This window comes from Hippocampus guttulatus, chromosome 14 (genome assembly GCF_054856545.1).
Source record: "Hippocampus guttulatus isolate MCC_2025c chromosome 14, RoL_Hgut_1.0, whole genome shotgun sequence".
Lineage (NCBI taxonomy): Eukaryota > Metazoa > Chordata > Actinopteri > Syngnathiformes > Syngnathidae > Hippocampus > Hippocampus guttulatus.
In genome coordinates this window covers 4394765-4419470 of record NC_141274.1, presented here as the reverse complement: position 1 = coordinate 4419470, position 24706 = coordinate 4394765, and the positions used below count along the sequence as shown (strand labels likewise).

The 24706-nt window shown below is 41.5% G+C and overlaps 3 protein-coding genes across 4 annotated transcripts; all 3 read right to left on the bottom strand.

Moving 5' to 3' along the window:
- Positions 1–326: 326 nt before the first annotated feature.
- On the bottom strand, positions 327–9118 carry aire (autoimmune regulator). The gene is made up of 12 exons (XM_086129584.1): positions 8883–9118; positions 7576–7750; positions 7349–7453; positions 6348–6455; positions 5014–5132; positions 4801–4922; positions 3953–4013; positions 3416–3499; positions 3238–3335; positions 2100–2178; positions 1510–1593; positions 327–1065 (listed from the first exon to the last, which is right to left on the bottom strand). Exons 1-12 carry the CDS (start codon positions 9027–9029, stop codon positions 982–984), a joined length of 1266 nt encoding a protein of 421 aa, XP_085985710.1. The 5' UTR covers positions 9030–9118; the 3' UTR covers positions 327–981.
- Positions 9119–10571: 1453 nt separating this feature from the next.
- On the bottom strand, positions 10572–18869 carry rab6bb (RAB6B, member RAS oncogene family b). Its single transcript, XM_086129798.1, has 8 exons — positions 18616–18869; positions 17221–17279; positions 16767–16820; positions 15169–15274; positions 13943–14054; positions 13769–13862; positions 12945–13011; positions 10572–11548 (listed from the first exon to the last, which is right to left on the bottom strand). The coding sequence occupies exons 1-8, from the start codon at positions 18683–18685 to the stop codon at positions 11484–11486; spliced, it is 627 nt and encodes a 208-aa protein (XP_085985924.1). The 5' UTR covers positions 18686–18869; the 3' UTR covers positions 10572–11483.
- A 587-nt stretch (positions 18870–19456) lies between these two features.
- On the bottom strand, positions 19457–23870 carry espnlb (espin like b). Of its 2 annotated transcripts, none has more exons than XM_086129796.1 (4): positions 23856–23870; positions 23202–23316; positions 22071–22192; positions 19457–21405 (listed from the first exon to the last, which is right to left on the bottom strand). In XM_086129796.1, exons 1-4 carry the CDS (start codon positions 23868–23870, stop codon positions 19654–19656), a joined length of 2004 nt encoding a protein of 667 aa, XP_085985922.1. In that variant the 3' UTR covers positions 19457–19653. The 2 variants fall into 2 exon arrangements, with proteins under 2 accessions (XP_085985922.1, XP_085985923.1); XM_086129797.1 differs by lacking the exons at positions 23202–23316; positions 23856–23870 and having other exon boundaries at positions 19457–20447; positions 20490–21108; positions 21226–21405; positions 22071–22323.
- Between the last annotated feature and the right edge of the window lie 836 nt (positions 23871–24706).

Below are 24706 nucleotides of genomic sequence, written 5' to 3'. Positions count from 1 at the left end.
TGTTTCTTCGGAAGCGGCAATTGTGAATTTCCTATAATTGTTGTGTTTTGTTGCTGCACTGGTTTGAGCAGAACCTTTGGTATTTTACATCAGGCACCTTGTTGGGCAGCAACATGTCCTCTGGAAGATGTGTGGAGTTTGTTGCGGTAATTGTTTTCTTTTTATATTGAAGCGTGTCTGCGTTTGTGATGAAGTTAACAAGCAGAAAACTCATGCAGCAAGATGTAGACGGCGTGAGTCATTCTTCATTGCTGCGTTTGTGCTCTGTGGATTTTGCGTCAGGCACCCTGTTGGGCAGCTCAAGAGTCCTCGGAAAGACTGAGTTCATTTGAGACAATTCTTTTCTTTTTCATTTTTAATTTTTTGTTTCTCTTTGTTAACACAATAATTGTAGTGTGCTTAATTTCTGCTACAGTTTAGATAGCTTTTTAAAAAGAGGAGACCCGGGGCAATGCTTTGCCCATTGCTAGGTAACATGCATCATTTCTGGTTTGTCATTTCTGCTACATCATTGTCGGTACGCTACGAAGTGGGCCAGCGCGGGCATGCTGCCAGCCGACATTAAGTATAAAAGATAAAATACTAAAAAAATACAGCAAGATGTTTGAGCAACTGAAAATTAAATCTTTAAATTACATATACCTTTTTGGAAAGTGAACAAAATAAACACATCGAATCGTTAAAGGCCCCATAAAGTCATGACAGAGATTTGTATCCACTGCAAATCCAATATTCACTATTGAAAATAATTGTCTAAATTATTTTTGCTGCATGTACAGCACTTTGTATACACCGGTGCTCGATAAATACAGCAGAGTTGAGTTAAGAAAATGTGCAAAGAGACTTACATTTCCTCTCTTGCAGCATTCATGAGCTATCATCAAAAAACAGACATTTGCTGATATTTTGTAAAATGACTTAATTGTTTTCAATAGTAGTTGTAATACTGGTAAGTGTAGTTGAAAAGAAATGAATTCCAAGTCACTGGTAGCACCCGTGAGTGTTAAGAAGAGGCTGAGAGATGTTATGAAAAGCCCATTGCAGGATGCCATCCAAGGAGGTCTGCTGACACACACACACACACACACACACACACACACACACACACACACACACACACACACACACACACACGTCATGTAATGAACACGCACACAATGGCTTCGCCGATCCTCTGGAATTTGTTGATATATTCATCATGTCAGTGCACATCAGGTTTGGTTTGGATTGTTTTGGGTCAAAGCGAAGTCGACACCAATTGGATTACGCTGACTTGTAATTGAATTGGACTTATTTGAATGATCGCAAAGTTAAAACTAAGTTTAATCATGAAGGCGTATTCCTGAGAGAACCGTTACAGTGAAACGAGAATTCCAAAAAGTGCCAAACTCAATGAAATGAAATGACGCAACGCTACCCAACACATCTGACTCTAATTTATGCAGGCCCACCACCCCAACGATACATACTAAACATATTACATCACATGTGTAACTGAGCACCACTCACGTCTCCCAGGACGGAGTCCAATTCGTCTTTCTGAACCGATGAGCTCTGTCCGTGGCCGTGTGGGTTATGCACCGCTGTGGCAAGCTGAAAAACAGCATTGTATTAAGACTGGGGGTGGGCCCTTGCACCCCCTTGCTCAAGGACAAGACTTGGAATGATCATAAAATGGTGCAGGCAAAAAATGAGGGATTTTGTGGCACTCATTTGGGAGAATTTCCCAGTAGGAACCCAAAAATTTAATTTGCGCAAAATTGGTACCTCCAACCCAAAATGGCTGACTTCCCCTTCACTTGTGACATGAGACTTTTTTTATGCCCTGTTAGGATAGACATGCCTAACCAATTTCGTGTTCATAACACAAACTGGTGTTTCATTTGATCAAACTTTCCAGGAGTGCAATTGAGAGCAAAATTACTGCCTTAAATCAAAATGGCCGACTTTGTGTTGAAATCCATGCGTGAGTACTTTTCATACAACCTCTTACATGTACGTACGTTCGACGTGTCTGCCCATTTTAGTGTTGATTTGTGAAGGTGGTGCGTTCAAACTTTCCAGGGGGCGCTATCGAGTAAGTGAAAATACAGACCCACCTGTAAACATTTGGCGTCGGCCTCCTTTTCTGCAGTGCTGACCAACACCTTGGAGCACGACAGACAGATGGATCGTCCGCTAACAAAACACAGACGGTGGCATTTCAAATTCGTGTCACAGTTGCTTTTTTTCGGGCGTTTGATCATTGTACCACAAGTTTGAAACAAATGTTTCTAAAATGAATGGCATTCGATTTTTGATTGACAGTGTCACAGAGGTATTCATTTAGTGGTTTTATTTGATTTTATTTTTGAGGGACGACGTGACTGTATCCATGCATCCGTACTCTTTCATGAAATATAGTGTAGTACCGCTACTTACGAAATTAATTGGTTCTGGAAGAAATTTCTTAACTAGAACATTTTGGAAGTAGAGACACATTTTCCATGTGAATGCCCTAATCCGTTCCAAGCCCCCCCCCCCCCCCCCAAATTCAGACATAAATGTTTTCTAAAGCATAAAAATGTATTAAATATGTCACTAGCACACGTTAAAATGAGATTACCGGTATTTCACAATAAATGAAAGTTGTGTATCATGTAAAAAACAAAGAATAGAGTAAAAAAGAAAAATGATGGTCATTTAACTTTTAACTGCGTCCTCGTCATTTTTTGCCCTCTTTAATTCATGTTCTCTCTCAGAAGAAATTTTTACCTAGTGTTTTGTAAAGAACTGATCCAAGGACGTTTGCTTTTGTCGCCTTTTAACAATCCTTTGAAAATATCCAAGGCAAACGTGAGCATAGTGAGCGATCGCCGGTGAACACCTTTTTTTCTGGGTGATTCACATTTACGTAAAATTATCGGAACACCTCGTGGCCCGAGGGGCGAATGACGAGGACGCTGCATAGACACTTATCAATCTCTCTATCGACACACATAAACACATTCTTAGCCAATGGGATGCCAGGATGACGCTACGGAATAGCCAATGGCAGAGTAGCTCTAAGTATGTTGCGTTCAGGAAACTCGAAGCTGCGAGTAGCAGCCAATACTGTATTTTTTTACCTTTAGTATCTTGAAATTTCTTTCGTAACTAGAGGCAATGGTTTCCTGTTGAGGCGTTTCGTAACTTGAACATTTCGTATGAAGAGACGTCCGTAAGTAGGGGTAGCACTGTATCGATGTTGGGACTTACATGTGGAAGTGGCAGTGGCGGTGGTAACACTTGGAACACTGAAGGCAACGAGCGAGGTCTCCTCCTCCCAGGTGACAAATACCGCACGCGTCTGGGCTCTACATTTGATACATTTCAAACGTTTCAGCCAGCAACGATGTGCCGTGCGCACTATAAAAACAGTTGGGGGCGTGTTTACCTCCTTTGCGGAGGCTGCGGTGGAGGACAGCAAGGGGAACAATGACATGTCGACGGTGGAGGTCTTAGAGTTTGTCTGCGGAGGCTGTGGAAAGAGGGCCACACTACTTTTTAATGTTATTGTAATTGGAATACTTTCATATTTTGCGCATATGTAATTCATTAAATCTATTAAGCAGCACGATGAGTTGGTGGTTAGCTTCAAGAGAAGAAAAAAAAAGACAAGAATGGTGGACTGGCATAAGAGCAAGAATACTCGGCACTAGTAACTCGTTAATTTGCCAATCAGTCATGAATTTTTCATTGAATCATCCTATTTATCTTCTTCGTAATATAATATAACCTTAAATTTCAAGTTGGACCCATACAAATAAAATAAAAGCAAGAAGACTTGACAATCTAAAATGTACCCTGTTTGTTTTGCTCCAAGTTAGCTCTGATCGGCGCCAACTCGCTATCGAGCGCTGAAGAGGATTCAAGAGGAATCCCAATCATTTTAAGTGCTCACGTGTTAGTGTCATTTACTTACTTGCAAAGCTTGCTGGCTTTTTTGTACCTTGACCTCTCTGCCACCGCATTCCTTACAACGCCAAGAACCACTGCAGGTACAAAAGTGGGTTATTATCAGTATTTATCGATGATGCAAACATATGTGGTTACATCAGCCAGTGGTGACTACACATTTGCAGTCCGGACGCGGAGGGGTGAGCCATTTGCTGCTCTGGTGGGAGTCTCACAACATTTAGACGTCTCTAACAACACCACATAAGTCGGTCAATTTGTTGCTTTCTGATTTTTCAAAAATAGTCACTGTGGTTCAATTCGCCAGTGGTGGCATTGCACCATTCATTTGCAGTCTGGACGTCGAGATGAAATCTGCTCCAGAGAAAGTTTCTAGATGCTGCAAGTCTCCAATCATACCACAAAAGGTTGCTTGATTTGTTGCTTGCTTTTTTTGGGTCACTGTGGTTAAATTCGCCAGTGGTGGCATTGTGCTATTCATTTGCAGTCTGGATGCAGAGGGGTGAACAATTAATCCCCTGGAGGGAAAGCCAAATTTCCAAAAGTCGCACCACAAAAGTCAACTAAAAATTGTCGCTACTGTTCTTTTGTTGTTGTTTGGTCAAATTAGATAGTCGCGGCTTTGCGCCATTCATTTCCAGTCTGGACTCAAAGGGGAGAGCATCCGGTCATGTGGTCATCTCAGAGTATTCCCGACTCTTAAATAACACCACAAAAGTCACTAAATATATATATATTTTAAAAATAAGAGCTAACAGGGTTAGAAATTTCTCAAAGTTGGCAACACTGAGTAGTAGCTTGTTCGGTTGCAACGCCCTAGCGTCTCGTTTTTCCTTTGTTATTCTTGCAGGCGTAAGCTTGAACCTGGGGATGGATGTGAGCGGAGGGTCCAGGCAGGTTAAATGAAAAGCTCGCGGGCATCCGTCACAACAGATCAACTGGCCTCCGTCTTTGCACGCCGCACACTCGTCATCGTTGTGATGGTTCTGCATGCGCGCACCACACACACACACACACAAAACATACACGTTGATGCAAACACACTCACACATTCCTGAGTATGTGGACCGGTGGGACCTGTCCAGAAGCTGCTGTTGTCTCCCTCCTGTGTTGAAAGGTTGCCATGGCAACTTTGGACTTGGGCTCTTTACATTTGTAAAAGTTTCCTGGCAGTTTGATGCACTTTCTGGCAGAACCTGAGGAGAAAACATTAGGCAGAGATATTTTGCACACTTTGATATCTAATAGTGTCGTTTATGGAAAAAAAAAACGTTTTAAGTGCCTTGACACAAATGGAAGTGTTTGCCCACCCATCAAGTTTGAAATTAAACCAAGTGAGTGAAAATGTTTGTGTGTGAGCAAGCCAACATGTCTTTTCTCCAGCCGTGACTTGGCAGCTAGGCTAGCAGAAGAGCCAGAACCACTTTCAAATGACGGATGGAGTCGATATGGTTCAAGTAGCCAGTGGTATGAGCAAACTCTGTTAATTTGCAGTCTGACGCAGATATTGGCATACTATGACAAAGCTAAAAGGTAAGCAGAGCTGCAATGAGCTTGTATGCATTCGTTTCTGATAAGTGATGTATGCAGTAATACTGTGAGTGAATTCAAAAGCATCTTCCAGCATTGCCCCAAAAAGATTTTTTAAAAGTTGAATATTTTTTGATAGAAAACAAATTTTATAACACTGTACTTTTGTTAAAAAATATATTCTCAGGACAATTAAATGCATAACACTGGTCAACGATTTTATTTAAATGTTCATTGTTTTTCATCAGAGATGCAAAAAAACTTTTCTTGATTTTTTTTTTTTGCACTGATTCTGATCTGCCCTTGTTTTTTTCTCTTGCAGAGAACAGGATTTATTTTTGTGAAACGTCACAGCAGTAAATTACAACGCATGATATAATCCTTATTGTGCAAGCTTTTAAAAACAAAAAAAAATGAAATATCACAACAACCCGGTGCTGGAAAAAAAAAGAGACTTTTTTTTTAAACCTGCATCAAAAATATGTTTCGTGAAACATAGAGACCTCTCTGATTTAATTTGCTTTGGACCAGTGTAATGAAAGACAATTCAAGCTTTGAGCCTGTGATGGCTCTTTTTTGAGGAATTTTTGACAAGGTGTACATCATGGGGCATTTTGGAAATGTAGTGCTGCCTCCACAAGGGAAAACACAAGCCATGCTATCATTTGCTTTATAAAATTTGGGGTGCACTTTGGGCGGTAACAAAATCCATGCTTGCTTTTGGCTCAAAAAAAGGCTAATTTCATCAAGACAAGAAAGAGCGTGTCAAGAGTAATTCTTGATCCTTGCAGTATTTTAAGGCGTGATGCAGATATGTCAAAAAAGACACCAGGGAACTTGGTCTTTGAGGGTTTTAGTGTGTTGCCAACATGCGGACTTGCCATCTGAGTGGAAAACCTCATCTCTGGAAGATCCACTTTTGACTGACAGCTCAGTGGCGGCGCGAGCAGATGACGATGAGGGAAGTCGTCCTTCTGTGGGGACCGACACTGAAGCACAAGCGTTAGCTTTAAAGATCCACTTGGATTTGGAAATGGAAGTTCTCACAAAGTGTGAAGTGGAACTTACTTGTGCCACACGCGGCTTGCTGGGGAGGAGCTTCACTCTTCACTTTGCATAACTTGAATTTACCCGCTGAGAGGGGGAAAAAAAAGGTACGATTTTGTCAATAGTTTATTTGATTAAAACATTAGGGGAAATGATTGATTTTTTTATTAAACAAGTTTTTTTTCCCTCAATGAATGCATGATTATTTAATTAAAATGAGGACATTTGCTTTGTTTGGGGCTGCTGATAATTGGACAGTAAGACACATATTTTTTGTTACTTTTTTATGACATAGCACTTACAATATCCATGAAAAGCAATTATGATGTATTTAATTAAATATTGCATTCTGGGGAAGCGGACTACTAAATTAATAAATATATCGATTTTTTTTATGAATAAATATAATACTGTTGAATTTCCCCTTGAGGGACAAGAAGGAGTCAAATTTTACTGACTACTTTTATATCTACTGATCAAAATTTTAGTTTCGGCATTTAAATTGATTGTTTTGCCAAAAAAAAAGTAATACGTTTTCAGCTTCTTTTTCGTGTGACTGGTGAAAGAACATTTCGATTCTATCCTCTTTCATCTATAACTGCTTCAAACAAGAAGGCGTATGCAGGAATAGTGATTACAATTGCATGGCTGTCCATGTCTTATGTGTTGTTATATTACCGTTATTTTGGGTTTTTTTTATCTCAACTCTTCAGTAAAGAAGAGTAAATAAAGTGCTATATAAATAAAGATGTATTTTATTATATTGTTTTGTGTAGCTCTATGACTAAGCAATAAAACAATGAAAGGCTCCTTGGGGGAGGTAACGCCGTCCTACCTGCAGTCCCGTCACAAGTCGTGGTGCGATATTGATCTTCCCTGTCCTTGTGGGTCCTCTTTTTGCCGCGATTCTTCTTGCCTTGGGGAGACGCGACGCGGCTTGCTGCGTTGGAATTATGCGGCAATTCATCACACAAAATCGGACGCAAGAATCAATGAAATGATAAATGATGGCGAAAACCTCAAAGTTGTTGTCGCTTTGTATGGGGCGTGAACTTCACGTACAGGCAATGTGGGGAGCGAGTAGTGCTCGCAGTTTGGGGTAACTGTCCAGGTTGTAGGTCTTGTTCAGGTTCCTCCAGAAGGCTTGCATGGTGGAGGCACTCTGTTCCATTACCCACGAGATCAGCGAGTATATGGCCTTGTGGATTCCGTCTCGGGCCTCCTGCGCCACAGTGTCCTTAACCATGCACACACACACACACACACACACACACGCACGCACAAAAAAAGTCCCCAAATTCACCTTGGGAACTGAAGTGCGAATTTTGGTGGAAGGGTGTCATGAAATGTCACGTTAATTAACTACCAAATGACCCGCACAGATGTTGAGATGGGGACTCAAGCTTGGATCTATTGACTGCCAGGCATATGTGGCAACCGCTAACACAACGTGTTGCTTTCAAAAGACGGGAAAATACGAATCGTGGTCGTAATTTAAAACGGTCCGTTTGCTTTTGCTGGAGGGCTGCACAATGAATCGAATTTTAATAAGGACGACGATTTGGTCTGCTACGATTAAATAATCGTGATCGTCTGAGCTATTTATACAGTATTGCGGGATCTCCTGCATATCGAATAAAGCACGTTCTTAACCAGGAGTCAGCCTACCACCAGTGGGCGATGGCACGGTTCAGCTTCATTAAGCTGTTGACCGAACAAGCAAGCGCTCATATATTTTTTCTTTTTTTCAGTATTTTTAAAGTTTGACTAGGATCCCACCAATGTTCCCTGTTTCTCATGGAAAATGTATATTGAGCAGTTTTTGAAGAATTCCTGGGGATTGTAAAAATAAAATAAAATAAAAAACAAAATTTAATAAAACAATAATTTAAAACATTTTAAACACATTTTTTCAGCATTCAATATTCCTTCGTTTTCAATTTAGCATTGATTTTTTTCAGAGTTTTGGAAGTTTCATTTTGCACTGAAAATTGTTTCCATATTTTTTGTTGAAGAGCACTGCAGTAAAAATACAGATGTTTTCCCTAACATAACGAATTGTGATTCCTAATCATGATCACGGCAATGATCAAAATAATTGCGATGACCATTTTGGCTGTAATCGTACAGCCAACTTTGAATATTTACAAAAGTTCCTCTGCGATTGGCTGGCAACTGATTCAGGGTGTCCCCCGCCTACTGCCCGGAGACGGCTGGGATAGGCTCCAGCACCCCCCGCGACCCTAGTGAGGATCAAGCGGTTCGGAAAATGGATGGATGGATGGATACAAAAGTTCCTCCTCCAAACTTCGCATCGACTTGTCAAAATCCGAAAAAGCAGCATGCTGCTGACGGCGAAGTCGGCTCACCTTCAGCATCTGCTCACTGATAACGTTCTTGTCAGCCAAGCCGTGAACCAGTGGGAAGGCGTCGTGCACTGCCATGGCGATATCCGTGCGAAGACCCTTCAAGAGCGAGCCAAGTCGGGGGTCTGCCAGGGCCTCCACTCGGGACATGATGCACCTGTTGAGCCTCAAACAAAGTACTGGAGGTGGATAGCAAACTCACTGGAATGCCCTTTTACATGGATGGGGTGTGGCCTTCCAAAAAAAAAAAAAAAAAAAAAGGATCATTTGCATATTTCGTGGTCAAAGTCATTGAAGGACCAAAATGCAAATCCTCATGTTTGACAGAGGTGTCAAATCCAGTTCCAGGAAATAAAACATGCCGCAGTTTGTCTTTGTCTTTAGCCACAGAATCGTCAACTCAACCTGAATGTAAACGAGCTCTTGAGTAGAAGCTCCTGTGGCTAAAGACAAACTGGCAAGGTTTCGTTTCTGGACCTGAATTTGACACCTCCGTCAAATAGGAGGATTTGCATTTTGACCATCATCATGTTTTTACTTGAGAACATACCTGTAGTGGTTCGCAGCTACTTGGAGTGGAACCGTTAAGGCGTGGCTAATTTAAAGATGGAACATTTTTCTAATGTTTTATCTCGAACGTACATACTGTACTTCCAAACTTGGAATAGGTACAAATACACATCTTGGAATCCAATAAGAAGTCCTATGGGGTAGACTAGAGTACCTTGAGGGACGCCCAAATTCCTTCAAATGAATCAACCACAAATGTAACTGCCTGCCTACCCAGAGACCCATGGGGGGGATTGTATAACACGACATCCAGCCAGGGGAATACCTCAGAGTAGGAAAACAAAAGTGGCGTCCGTTTAGTCGTCCGGAAAAAGGTTCTTTCCAGTTCAACTTGTCTTGTCAGCACCAAACCAGAAAGAACACTTCAGCAAGACCATTTCGCATGAATATTTTATTGTTTGATAATAGAACAAAACAATAAATGGAAAGCATTCAAATAAAATAGGCCTTGCAGAAAAGGCTGCATGAAATAAAACATTAAATGGTATAAACGTTTAGAAAATAAAATACGCCTTGCGTACAATGTGCCAGAAAATAAAATGAGATATAAAAAAATAATTTCATACAATATACATACAAGACAATAAATGGAATAAAATAAGTGCAAACAAAAAGTGGAATAAATGAATATAAAGTCAAATAAGCCTTGCAGACAAGGCTCCACAAATTAAAAGCACATAAAATATTTGATCATTTAAAAATAAAAGGAACTGGAATATATTTAAATAAAATAAAAAAATGAAATCACAAAATATTAAATAGACTCAATTAAAATAAGGCCCTACCTCATGTCCCTGAAATGAATAAGGCTTTTCAAAAACAGATTAGATTTAAATTACATTAAAGCTTGCATGAAATATGTAAAGGAATCAATTAAAATTAAAGAAGATTTTTGGATGAGGCTCCAGCTCCCCCGTAAGTGGAAATGGGATAAAATACAATAAAATCAATTTAATCACGCTTTTCAGCCAGCCCATTGTTAATTTGGCTCATTTCCTAAATTTAATGACTATCCACATACGAAGGATGTCCTGGCCCCTGCTATGCGTGATACAAAATGTGCATTTGATCCCAGGAAATCACGTTTGGCACCATGTAAGTGTTGCGAGTTAGGAGAGTGAAGCCCTTTAATTGGTCATTTATTAATCATGAAACATTATCACAGTATTCATACTGGTGAACAAGGACCACTTGGACAGAGAGGACGTTCACAACATACATATTACATTATTATATACAGTGCAGTGCATTACCGTGGATCGTTAAACATGTGGACGGGAAGGATTAGGATTTAAGAGGGGAGCGCAGGGTAGGAGAGGCGGTTGTCTTCTTTGTACATTATTATTATTCATATTATTAATCTTTTTTAATGCACAGTACAATTTCTATAAAAGTTGAACCCAACGAGAGATAGAGAGTGCCACGTTTTTCACAGCTACCGTTATGTGAACCTACAGGAAGTTGTGTGAGATGTGACGATGCTATAGAGAGAAAGACAGAGAGATGCTAGAAAACATTCTGAGAGCAGTCAGGCCGGTTAAAAAAACCCAAAACAATAATAAATCGGATCAGCATGCATGCGTGCTGCAGACATTCAGACGTGTTCCGCCATTTTAAGGGTGGAAAATGGCCAACCAACACCCCACTAACTAGCCTCTCGCCTAAAACTCTCCTTTGATGCTTAGGCATCAATTTTGGTGCGTTCCCTGTTTATATATATAAAAAATACAAAACATAACAGCGAAAAGAAACTGGTCTCCCTTTGCAGTTATTTTTTTTCCCCCCTCCAAAAACGTTTTCGTGTTCCTTTTCATTTTCTCTTTTTCATCCTCTGGTCACTTACATATTGACAAAGTATACAATATTTTACAACTGAACAACTGATTGCGAGAGAACGTTTGATGTGTCCAATCAGATACATCCTAGAGTACATCCAATTGGAGTTAGAGTCAACTGTAGGCTAACCAGGAAGTTGTTAAAGCAACACAACAAGCCAATGGCGTGAAGGGAGCTGTGGCCAATCACAGCTCGGCATTAACATGAGCACCCGGTCTCGGGGACGCTCGGCTCCGCCGGTTTGTCCAGCTTAATGTCAATCACTGGGAAAGTGCCGCTTAAGGAAAAATACAAAGCAACACAATACGATAAATATATTACATATAGAATCGAGCACAGTACAGTGAAGTATAATTTATGGTATGCTATGGTACAGTGTGGTCATAGTGGTGGGAGTTCCACATGGTTCCGTTTTGGGCCCCTGCTGTTTTCAATGTGTTTGCTGCCCCTGGGTTACATCTAAAGCATAGGTGTCAAACTCAGATCCTGGAGGGCCACTGCCCTGCATGTTTTCCAAGTCTCCCTGTTGCAACACACCTGATTCAAATGATCAGATCATCAGCAAGCTCTGCGGAAGCCTGACATTGAACCTGTTCATTTGAATCAATGTGTTGCAACAGGGAGACTTGGAAAACATGCAGGACAGCGGCCCTCCAGGACCTGAGTTTGACACCTATGATCTAAAGCATAGTATTTCCTTTGATTGGTATGCGGATGATATTCAGATCGATGTCTTGCTGAAGACAAAGGAGTGATTTTTCAATTGGACTCTCATATTGGTGCTGTTGTTAAAACCATTTTTTTCATCTTAGGCAGCTGGCTAGGGTAAAGCCTCTCCTTTCTCAATAGCCCTTAGAAACAGTAATCCATTCTTAAATTACAATTTGGCTACATTACTATAATGCATTGTATTTTCGAGCCAGCCAGTCCTCCCTCAAGCATCTCCAGTTGGTCCAAAATGCTGCTGCTCGCCTCCTAACTAGAGCTACTCGGAAGGAGCAGATAACTCCAATTCTGGTTCCTTGTACATTTTAGAACTAATTTTAAGATGATTTTATTTGTGTCCAAATCTTTAAATGGTGTCGTCGCACCTTACCTCTCCGAGCTCCTCCACCTCTACATACCTGGCTGGTGCCTCAGCTCAGTGGACCAGACCGCTACTGGAGGTACCAAGTACTAAGCCTTGTCCCCTTTAGAATGACCTTCTGCCAAACATGAGACAAGTCTCCTCTCTCTCCATTTTTAAAACTTATAGTGTAGTATATCATAGCATATTATACCTGTAGCACAGCATGGTCTACTATGGTGTGCTCTGGAATGGCATAGCATGTATATAATATTATGGTATGTCAGTTGTTGCATGTAATGTTAGTATGGTAAATTCTATAGTATTATAGTATGGTATGAATATACATATATACTGTAGTAAGGGAAAGCATAGTATTTATTGTGTGGCATAGTGCAGGGTAATATCCTTTGGGCAGTTTGTCAAATGTCCACTAGATGGTAGTGTGTGAGGTCATGTTCCTGATAAAGTGAACCAGACTGAGCTTCCTGTGCAGTGATGTCAGCAAACCATTTGACAGTGATTCAAAATGAAGGCAGCCAATATGTTTGCCTACTCAATAGTGACTCAGTGGCCGTGTTCGTTAAGGATACTGCCTTCATGATTGGCATCGTCAAGGCTCTCCATCCCGGGAAGAGCTGCTGCAACACGACGAAACAGCTTGAAGAAGGCAGAGAGAAAAATCATTTTCATATTCGATTCAGATTTCTATTGTTGAATACAAGGCAGTGTTTTGTACATGATGCATGTTGTAAGTCTGGAAAGCAAATACTTTGTGACTGGAGTGAAATAGAATTTTCACATATTGCTTACAACTGAGCAAGGCTAACAAACAGATGCCGAGGAAAGGGATCTCAAAAGCCATGAGGAATGAACAATATTTCAGCTCAACAGTTACATTTATCACCTCTTTTTGACTTCTACTTGATTGTACATTCAAAAAAATAAAACGTCAAACTGATAAATCTTGTGTTATAGTAACACTATTGCGAATAAGTCACGCTACCAACTCAGCAGGCGTGGCTGACGTTGGCTTGTTTACAGTGCTAATGCTAGCTTTATGTTGCTAGCGCAGTTATTTTGTTGGGGAGGGCTGATTTGTGAAGTGAGGTTAAAAACTGCGAACCCCACCTTTTAAGTGCAGTCAAGTTAGATACTTTAAGACACGTAATATTCTACAAGGTCACTTTACCTTCGTAGTTATTTAGTTATTTTCTGTTTCCATCATATTACTCAAATATGGCTTTCAGGTTATTCATAGAGGACTGATATTTGTGACATTCTTGCTTGGGAGTGTGCCGTGACATTTTTAAAACATATGCCTTGGCTCAGTAAATTTTGGGAAACGTTACAGTAGAAGAAGACCAGATATTCATCGACTGTAGTATCCTTGATGTGTCTGAGGAGAACGTGTCACCTGTTTGACATTGCAGCCCGTCTTGGCGCTGGTCTCAATGAACATGACGTTCAGCTCTTTGGCTCTCTGCTCTCCCTCCTCAATGGTGATTTGCCTGAAGGTGGGGGAGGGGGGGGGGTAGCCATTTTGATCAGCATCGACCTCCTGATGAGCAATGTTACGCTGCCGCCTCACCTCTTCTCCTCCAGATCCGTCTTGTTGCCCACCAACATGATGATGACGTCACTTCCTCTCTCGGTCCTGACGTCATCGATCCACTTGCAGGTCTGCTGGAACGAGTTGACATCTGGGGAGGAATATGTCACATGCATACATCATTTTATTTAGTCAATTAAAGGGAGGTAATGACAACTATTGCGGGCTTATTCCAGTTTTGGACTTGGACCATTATTGCACTGAACGTTTTAAAATTCCAGTTTGTTTATTTTTAAACTAGATAATACTGACAGGGATCCAATACATTACACTGAAAATGACAGTACCTTAGTTGTGGATAATTATGTCATTATATTTAATCAAAATGAAAACTATAATCTTTGGCAAAACGCTAAAATCTGACAAATAAACATTTCTAAAAGAATAACTATCAAGATGTGTTAATAGCCAAATGCCAAACACATTAGCAAGAGATAAATCATAGTTTGACACTAGGATTTGCAATAATGTTTTAAACAAACAACGGAAGCTATCACTGGATGCTTACGTTCGAGAAAATCTTGAAACTAGCATTGGAACCTAAAATTAGAGGTAACATTAATGTTATCATTGGAATTACACGTCAAAAACAATCATTGAAATCTTATGTAGAAAATTAAAATTGGAAGTTATTAATATTCAAGCTACCTTTAAAAGTTGACATTGGAGCTACTTAGAAGTACTGTTGGAAGCTAAATTCAGATGGTACCCTTGGAGCGAATTTCAATAGCTAATGTTGAATATTTTATATAAATTTGGAAACCAACATCTATCTGTAGCTTACGTTCGGGAAGCTGACATTGTCATCCTTGGCTAACATTTAGGAGCTAATGTCAAGGCTTGGTTTTGAAGTTAATACATAATGTTAGAAGATAATTAATGTTGGAGGTTGAATTCAGAAAGTAATGTTAACGCTAATATTCAACATAACTTTCGAAACAAACATGGGGGATAAAGTGGACCTAACGTTGGAAGATGACTTCAAAAGTTAACGGTGATGGTATTGTTGAAAAATTGCAATGCCAATTTTGAAGCCAACATTCAAAGCTAATTCGAGGTACATTTGTGTGTCTTGGTTATAGTTTGTTCCATATTTCGTTTTTAAACTATTAATACAGGTAATCATAAACAGTTTTGGATGGGAAGCACAAACAGCGAGGGTGCCCCATTTAAGCAGATGGACAACAAACACGTGAGCTGCTCACTTGTGATATCGTAGACCACCACGGCCACTGTGGAATCCCGTATGTAGCTCGGGATCAGGCTCCGGAAACGCTCCTGTCCAGCTGTGTCCCACAGCTGCAGCCTCACCTATACACATCGACAGTATACGATATGAACCACTTTTCAACTATAGTGCATCCTTCCCAATTAAAAAGAAGAGTCAGTCAAGACGTTTTAGCACAATGATGCTATTACCATCAGAAATAACCTTTGGCTAATCGTGTTAGGCAGAAACGAAATCCCATCATGGATTAGTCAAACAGGATTTTTTTTCTTCCTACTGAGCTGAAATGACACTATATGCAGCAAGGAACAATTTTAAAGCGGGGTACACACATACCAAACATCGGGATGAAATTTGAAGATTTTTTTCCTCCCTTCCAAACAAAATAATCAAAAAGCAGATGATCAAATGTCTCTGAGAGATTATCCTGTGTCATTTATCCGATGCAGAGGAGTGGATGCACTGTGACAATCTGGGGTCAGGTAGCCTATAAATTTGCTGAAGCAGGATATAGAAACACGGATAATCTGACCAAATTTGAGAATTTTCATCAGTAAAGGCCGAATTTTCAAATGTTTTGGAGTTTATTCTGAGCTATTATTCAGTTGTTTGGCATGCATAGACTGTGGCTAACTGGGGTCATGTAATCGTAAAAGTTGAAAACGTGAAGCACACACAAGTCAGTGAAAATGATCAGATTATCCTGAGTGATTATCCTGTGGTGTGGGGTGTGTCAAGAGTGCTTTTTATTTCCTCGGAAAATAGCCTATGCTGATTATTGTAAAATCTTTAACTTGATCACTATTAAAAAGTTGGGCAAAGCCATACTCCATGATTGGGCCAAATGTGGGCATTTTTCACACCTTCCGATCAACACAATCTCGACTGTCAGATGTGTTTTAAAGATTATCCTAAGTGACTATCCTGCACCGTGGGGTTTGTTAACTCATTCAGTACCAGCCAATTCTAGACCAAGTCTGAAAAGACGTTTAAAAACGTCTTTGGGAGTTAATGAGTTAGGAATGATTTTCCCTCCCTGAGCTATTGAAAAAATGGACAAGACCGATCATCATAAGATATGAACTTTGTGATTGTGACATGATACGGAACGATAGTCAAATAAACACTGTATACACATTATGGCTTTCTAGCCAATTTTGAGCAATTTTCACCTCTTCTGATTAAAGTCAGCAAAGGCGTTGCTCATCAGACGTCTCGAAAAGAAAACAGTTGAAGCCAACTGTCACAAAAGTTAAACCTGAACGGAAAAAAACCCCATACTAACAATCGGGTCAAATTTTTGAGTTTTTGATCTCTAAAATATTATCCTGAGCAATCATCTTGCTGTGTGGGGTGAGTGAAAAGTATTTTTTTTTCCTCCACAAATTTCTTGGAAAACCATATTGTCAATGATAAACCAGAGTGTTCCCTTGGTTTGGGGTTTTGTAGAGAGTGATTTTTCTGTGCTCCTCCCCGATTTGATCGAACACGGCGAATGCAAACTCTCATAAATGTAAAACCTGCTAAATATTTCTGACCATCAAGTCATTCTAAAAGACAACCAATGCTTCTTACTGTTCGGTCCTCCAGGTACATGGTCTTTGAAAGAAAGTCAATCCCGATGGTGGCCTGTTGCACACAAGGAGAAAGGCTCATTTGCAGCTTCATTAATTACAAATGCCAAAAGATATATAGAAGGCGGAGCCATAAATCCGATTTAATCTGCTTCATTTTAATTGTCTTCTTCAGGATTTAATCACACAGCCAAGGACAAGATAAATCCATATTCATTTACGTTGATGATATTGCTTCGCTAGCCACATTTGATAGCAAACCAAATGACACCAAGATTAGTAACATAATCAGCATTTTCTATACAAATACAAGATTGTAATCTGGATTAAAGGCGGCATTATGACATTTGTAGTGTGCTCAAATGAGCCCAAACAAGATCAACATTTGGAATATGACTTCAAAGAAGGGAATTATAACACACTTGCTATATTTACGTGACAGTTTTGCGTCTCACCTGGTATGTGTTGTCAAAACTGTCATACATGAATCTGGTGATGAGAGATGTTTTTCCCACTGAAAGATAGCAGAAGGATATTAAACAGTGCGCGTGACTCGCTGAAGGCTCGTTATTTAGGAGTGTACAAGACAACTTTTGAAACCAACAGTCAAAAATGAATCAAGGATATTTACATTTTGTTTAACAAACGGCAAGATGAGGACTTTTGTTTCTTAATATTACGACTTTGTTCTCGCCATAGGGAATTGTAATACAAATTACAACTATGGGCCTGGTATCAGAATTACCACTTTATTATTTCTATTCTTATTTATCATCATTTTTTTCCCTTTTTCTTAAAGGCAAAAGTCACCTTTTCGATTTCAAGCGCTACAACTCCTATTTTTCCCCCAATACGCCTTGCATCTCAACTAGCGGGTGCATAATACCCGTGACAATCAGATATCTATATCTGATAAGTAATGTAATTTTTAAATATATTTTTAAACCTGGAGATGCTGCCTTCTGGGTGGACCTTTTTTTTTTTTTTTTGCGCAAAAACACACGAACAGGGTGTTGGGCCGGGCCTCTATTCAGCACCACGGACAGCGATGTTGCAGCACAAGGCCACACACGCGCACGTATTATTTTGTGTGGGGTTTTTTTTTTGTTTTGTTTTTTGATGGAGGTGTTGTGTGTGTGTGGGGGGGGGGTGTATTATTTTCTGGAAGGCCTGCCATTTGTTTGCATTACACAAACAGTCATCGTTGCAACTCTAACACATGAACACAGACACACACAAAAACGTTGTGTAACGTCACGTCTTTGGCTGTGCGCTTGTTTTATGACAGGGGACGAGCCGGAGGCTGCAGAAAGAAGCAGACATCGGCAGCCTTGGGTGTGTCCCCAACTGACACATGCATGGGACTCGTACACAAACAACGCCATTCGATGACATAATAGAGGAGTCTGTCGTGTTATGGGTTGGATTGAAGATATATACAACAAATACAAGAATTAAGAGAAGCGTGATAATAAAGAAAGAAAAAAGAAAGAGTCGGCTTGTGTTTGTGGGCCACTGCAGCACGTCTAAACAGCGAAACACCGCCCCACGCAACAGAGGCTAAACAGCAGCAATTTATGTTCGGGAAAAAACAACTAATAAGAGATATTGATCCTATTTTGTTTGGATTCGGTCGTGCCTCTCCTCAGTCTCGCTTAATCCCGTTTCCCCCACAATAGACGAGAAGAAAAAGGAAGACAGGCACCACGTCATCTTTTGCAATTGAACAACCCCCCCCCCCCCCCCCCCCCCAGCCCCAGCTTTTTTTTTTGGGGACATTCGCATCATAATAAACATGTTGGCCGCTAAGGGTGGGTTGCAAGGGAAGCTTCTGTAATGGTGTGACTCACCGCTCTGCTCTCCCAAAAAGACGAGTTTAAATTTCCGCAGGGGGTTCCCCAAATCTCCACCGGCTGACATGATGGCACTTATTTATTATTAGTATTATTTCCAAGGGTGGATTATTGCAGAGGAAAAAAAACTGTCTCAGCTGGCTCGTAGCAGCGTGGTGGTAATGGAGGGCAGGATGAGACTGATGAAGATGATGCTCCTCTCTTCGCTTCGAATGATGGGTATGCAGCTCGGCGTCCTCCTGGCAGCTCGGCGCCGCTTGTGCGCATGCGCGACCTCACCTATTTCCATCCTCACCTTATTGCATTGGAGCAGAAAGTGGACAAGAGAGATGTGTACATTGGGGTACAAAAGTAGATATACGCTGTTTAAATGGACCTTTTTAAGGAAGGAAGGAAAAAGAGAGGCAAGGAAGAATGAAGAAAGCGAGGGAGGAAGGATGGAAGGTGGGTGACAAGGATTGTGTGAGTATGGAAGGAGGGATGCAAGGAAGCATGAAGTAAGGGAGGCAGAGTGAACAGTGCAGGAAAACAAAGACAGAGTTCATCCATTCCCATGCAGAAAAGGCATCGTGCACTTTCAACAAGGTTTTACTTATTCATGTTCAAGATTTAAGATTTAAGATATCCTTTATTTGTCCCACACTGGGGAAATTTACAGTCTACAGCAGCAAGATTGTGGGTTGAAAGAAGAAGAAAAACAACAAACACTGTTCAATTAAGTGCAATATAAATACAAAATGGATAAGTCACAGTGCTATTTACAATTGTTTTTCACATCATTAAATTATTATTATTTTTTAATGTTTTTATGTTCGCTTCATTGAATACTCTAAATTGTCCATTTGTATGAATGTGGAGATTCAAACCTGTGATACTCGACCGTGAGGCAGACATGCTAAACACTAGAGCACTCTGCTGGCCTCGTGTTAAGATCAATGTAAATTACGTTCCGTCCAAGTCACTCTTCAGCCCATGTCAAATAACCACACTCGACACACACTAAGTGGAAAAAAAGCATCAGGTTTTAGCGTGTGCTTAATGTTGAAAATCAAAGATCTCCGCCTCCTTCTCCTTCCAGAAAGCAAAGCTGCGATCAATATATTGACAAATGTCTTCGTTGTTGAAACAGGACAAGTCTGTGCCGCAGCTGCCCTCATCCGGCAAAGTACACTGAACTACAACTGAAGGCACTGGCCCGCTATCCGACTTTGGTTCCGATGGGCCGAAGAAGCGGAGTTTGATGTCATCGAAGCCGTCGCTCCAATGTCGGCTTCCGGCTCGGATTTCTTCAAGAACAACCTTGTGGAATTCCCGCACGGTCTCCCATGGGAAAGTCCCCACATGGTCAAAGACTTCGAAGCAGAGCAGATGCCTCATCTTCCTCTCAACCGGCGACAACTCCTGCTCCAAAATGTTGAAGTATCCCAGCATGAAGAGATCCAATGTCAAACTATCGTGGCTCACCGCCGTGCCATCCACCTCAGGTAGGAATTGCTCCGGAGAGAACACTTGAAGTTGACTTTGCGACGATGTCAAACGGGATGCTTGAACACCACGCGGCTGGAGTTTATTTCTCCAAGAAGTTAACATCTTGTCCACCGCGCCTCGCTTTTGGCAGAACTGAAAAAAAGATGGGATTTTCTGCTGGCCTCGTTCCGATTTCGCATCTCGCGTAGCCGCCCGGGTGGCGATCGCGTAAGCCGACTTTTTCCAGTGGCTCAGGAACAACACTACGATGCGCTCTTTCCTTAGACTCGTGGTCTCGATCACAGCCGAATGCTTTATAGGATCGCTGCTAAATCTCACATTCCCATTTGGCTTGCTCATCCCTGACAACTCGGATACTATTTCGTTCTTTGAGGCCTGGCTACCCGGAACCACCCCGGCAAAGGGATAAATGCCACCAATCTGCCCTTCAAAATTGGCTCGAAGCTTTCTGACGGACACCCCGGACTGACGGATCTCCTTCTCCACTCGTTTCCTATTTCTGTCTAAACGATGCCCAAAAACGGACACTCTCTGACGTCCGTTTTTGTCCAGCACCGTTTTATTGCCCAGGTCTACTTCCAGACCATCGCCTGAACCCCGCCGTCCCTTCATTATACGCTCCACCATGGTCCTCACAGATCCATCCTCGATGGTCTGGGTCAGGTTGGCCACCAACAGCGACATATTTCTGACTATTTCAGAGACGCGACTACACCAGACCGGCAGGTCTTGACTTGGCTGCTCGTCCATTTGGTGCAGACCCTCTTTCTTCAGGGAAATGTTCAGGATCTGGTCCGGTAACATAGACCCTAGTTCTTTCATCAACCTGGTCAGCTCCAGCTCGTAGGCCTGGTGACGCTTCTGGAGGGACGCGTTGTCGATCTGTTGTTGCAGATACAGCATGTCTTCTTCAGTTAGAAGCTCACCAAAGGGCCCAAGAACAGCATTGTGGGTCTGGGAGAACTTCCAGCCGTCCACAGGTGGGCAGTCAGTGGTCAAGTCCTGCGAGGGGAGGAAAAACAAATCAGACATGGAATCATACTGAGCAGACAAACGCAAATCTCCCTCAAAGGAAGAAACACTCAACGCCGGGTGGATTGAGATGAGGTATGACTCTACCTGTCGCCTCTGGTCCGCCTCATCCTGCAGTCGGGTCTGCATCTGTCTCACCATCACCTGACGTTTCCACTCGGCAATTGGACGGCCAGCCTCGTCGTGAGTGGGCACCAGAGCCTCGATGTCAGCCAGGATCGCATCCATAACCGGTTCCTCCAGCGGAAACTCTTCGCTGTCAAGTTTCTGCATGGAGAAAATGTCATCGTTGCACATCTGTCGTCAGTTGTGCTCTGTGGTGACGGGCACGGATCTTTGGTGACCCGGTGCTTGGGATTTGGTGTCTTGAGGGCCTGGGTTTGAGTCTCAGCCGCGGAAATTGTGAAGTGAACACGTTCTCCAGACTTGCCTCTAAGTACTTGGCTTGGGAGCTACAAATGTTGAATGTTCAAAATCTACGACAGACCTGCCGCTACCTACCGATCTCAGGAGTGATTGCTGGAGAGAAACTGGAATGGAAGTTCAATTCGAAAACCAGCAACAAACATAACATTTCGTACTAAGCTGGAATCCACAAGGGAGGCCAAGAGTGACGAAAGACAACTTGGAGGAGGTCAACCCAACAAGTTTGGCAACTGGAATCAGATGCAGGCCAGGATGAAGTGATACGGAGGAACCTCCCTGTGGCCCAAGGAAGAAAGAAAAACTGGAGCCATGGTCCAAACTCATACTCGGTTTGTTTTTTTACGCCTGGTTACCCATCCTTACACACAAGCCAACTTGGGACTGTCACTGAGGTTCCCTCAGTGAACTGGAACCAAACCCTTCACTCGAACCAATATCTGCATTTACATCGAAAGCTACCCCGAGAGATGCATTTAGGTTTGATCATTTAGCAAGCGGTTGCTCACCATTTGTCCAGTGAAAATGGCCGCAGTGATGCCGGCCTGCTTCAATGACTTGATGGACTTCACGTGGGACGTCAGAGCGAGATCTCGCTCGGGAGGCTTCAGCTGGTTGAATGATGTCATCACTAGAAACCAATCACAACATGTGACACAGTCGTCTCTTGAGTTCTCGATTATTTACTCGCGATTTTGTAGCGCTGATCCTCTCCGCTCAATTCAACTACAATTCCGCAAGATATTCTAATCAATCTCGAGATTGAGAAATGCCGACACGCCAAAGAAAGAAATAAAGTCACACGGGTTAATAACGCCCTGACATCCGTCTCATTTATCTTGTCATTCTAGCGGCTTAGTAGGATTAATAAGAGAACAGTTTTGTATAAATAAATGAAGAAAGAGATGAAAATGTGGATCATGTGGATGTGGATCATGACAAATCTTTTTTTATCAAACTGACGTGCCAAATAAATAAATGAAGTGACAACACCCGTTTTGTAAAGCGTTTGTCTTCCTTCGAGGCTTGTGGAGAAGCTGAAGCTTATCCCAGGCACACCCTGGATTGGTCGCAAGCTAATCGCAGGTCACACACACCGTCAATGTTCCCTCAATGCCGTCCGCAGGGAGTCCGAACATGGGCATAGTTTACGAGCACTTGAATGAGTTGGGTTTGTTTTTCTATTCATAAGCTTGAGTTATTCAGTTACACGTCAGAATCTTAAGTCTCGGAACTGCATCAAGCCTGCCACCCACTGACTGAACCAGAGAGATAAGTTATAGAAAAATACATTTAAAATTAATTCGGGGAAGCTGCGAACACAACAAAGGATTTCATCAGGGGGAAAAAAAGTGGATGTCTTAGACTGGCCACATGGACCTTAACACGTAACTGAAGGGAGAAAGCCCCAGGACCAAACGAGAACCGAAAGAGGCTGTGGTAAAGGCCTGGAAAAGCATTTCAAATGAAGAATGCAACACTCTGGTCGATATTTTATGAGACTGAGAGAAAGGTCAATATTTGTCAAATGGTTCTGGTTGTATCTTGGAAAAACTTTTTCTGCTTGACCGGCAGCCAGTCCAGAATTTACCCTGCCTAGTTTACAGTTAAAAACTAGCAACAGCATAAACGTTGCTTACCTGAGGAGGCCGTGTGGATGTATTGCATTGACCCCGTTTGTCTTTGGTGAATGTTCGGGGGTGGGGATAAATCAATCTCCTGGAGTCGAGGAAGGGGGAGCACCTCCTTCACCGGCTGTTGGACTCACGCAAAGCATAATACATGATCTTTTGATAAAAACAAGTCACGTATACTTTAACGAGACACTTGGGAACCGTTTTAAATTGTGACAGAAATGCATAATGTGTTCTTTAAAAAACTCCATTGCAATGGCCTCCAGTGTACATTCCAAAAACATGCTTGGGTTGGTTAATTGAAGACTTGAAATCAGTGATTCTCAACTGGTGTGTTGGTATGGCAACGCACGATTAGCTAGTCTGCTACTTGAGCCGTACCGTGTTTGTTTACGAATTAGATGTTTGCGTGTGTCAGTTACGTGTCGCGACTGGTTCAGAGGTTCACAAAAGACTGTGAGCAGCGCTTTTGCCTGGATGCCGCCACATCCTTATGAAATATGGATAGATTTGATGGACTTAGACTCCTCATACATTCAATTCGTAATTCCACTTTTTTTTTTCCTTTCAGGCCACCTGTGATCATTCGCAATATGTGACCCAATACTTTTCTCTCATCTGCATACAAAATTTGAATATCGGGACTTGACCAGTGAACACCTTGCTGCTCTCCATGTTGATTGAAAAAGTTCTCAAGAAGCAGCAGCAGCAGCTGGCCGAATCTGAAAGAACAGGAAGCAGATAAAATGAGCAGGAGTTGGACCTGACATGGCACATCTCTGAATACACGATGTAATCAAGTCCCTCCGTCTCACACACACACACACACACACACACATACTTAATGCAAAGAACAATGGCAGTGAAATGTGAAGCTTCTCGGCATGCAGGAGAAAGCTTGTGAGAGTCAGTGGAAATGTGATATTATGCTTCAGGTAACCTCAACGGTGTCCTGGAGCCTTGCCCAAGATCACCTGTACCCACTAAGCACTGTTAAATGGTGCATGAAATATACTAGTAATACAAACACCTTTTGGTCACTTATCATATACGGCCTTTGTCCTATAACAACCATGCGTCAACTTTTTCTTTTTTTTTAATTCGACCAAATATTAGTTTTCTGTTAAAAATTAGAAATATGGATGCGACCTTTTCATACTTGGTGGTGCAAAACTAATCTGAATTGAAATGCTAAATGAATTGGCATTGCATTGTTTCGTTTATTATACTGGTGAGAATCATTCAAAGGGCAATTCAACAAATTAAGACAAATGTCAAATGTCAGTCATACGGCAAATGCAATATATATATATATAGGCATATATATCGAGATTCTTTACATAAATTGCCATTTCCCATATCTAGGTAAATTTCAAAAATTATCTTTTTTTTCTCATTTTAACTGAGATTCTGCTGAAGTTTATTTTAATTAGCAAAATTTGCATAACCTACATAATATGATCAATAAATTTGTGGAAACACATTTACGATGCTTTTATTTTCCCTCCGTT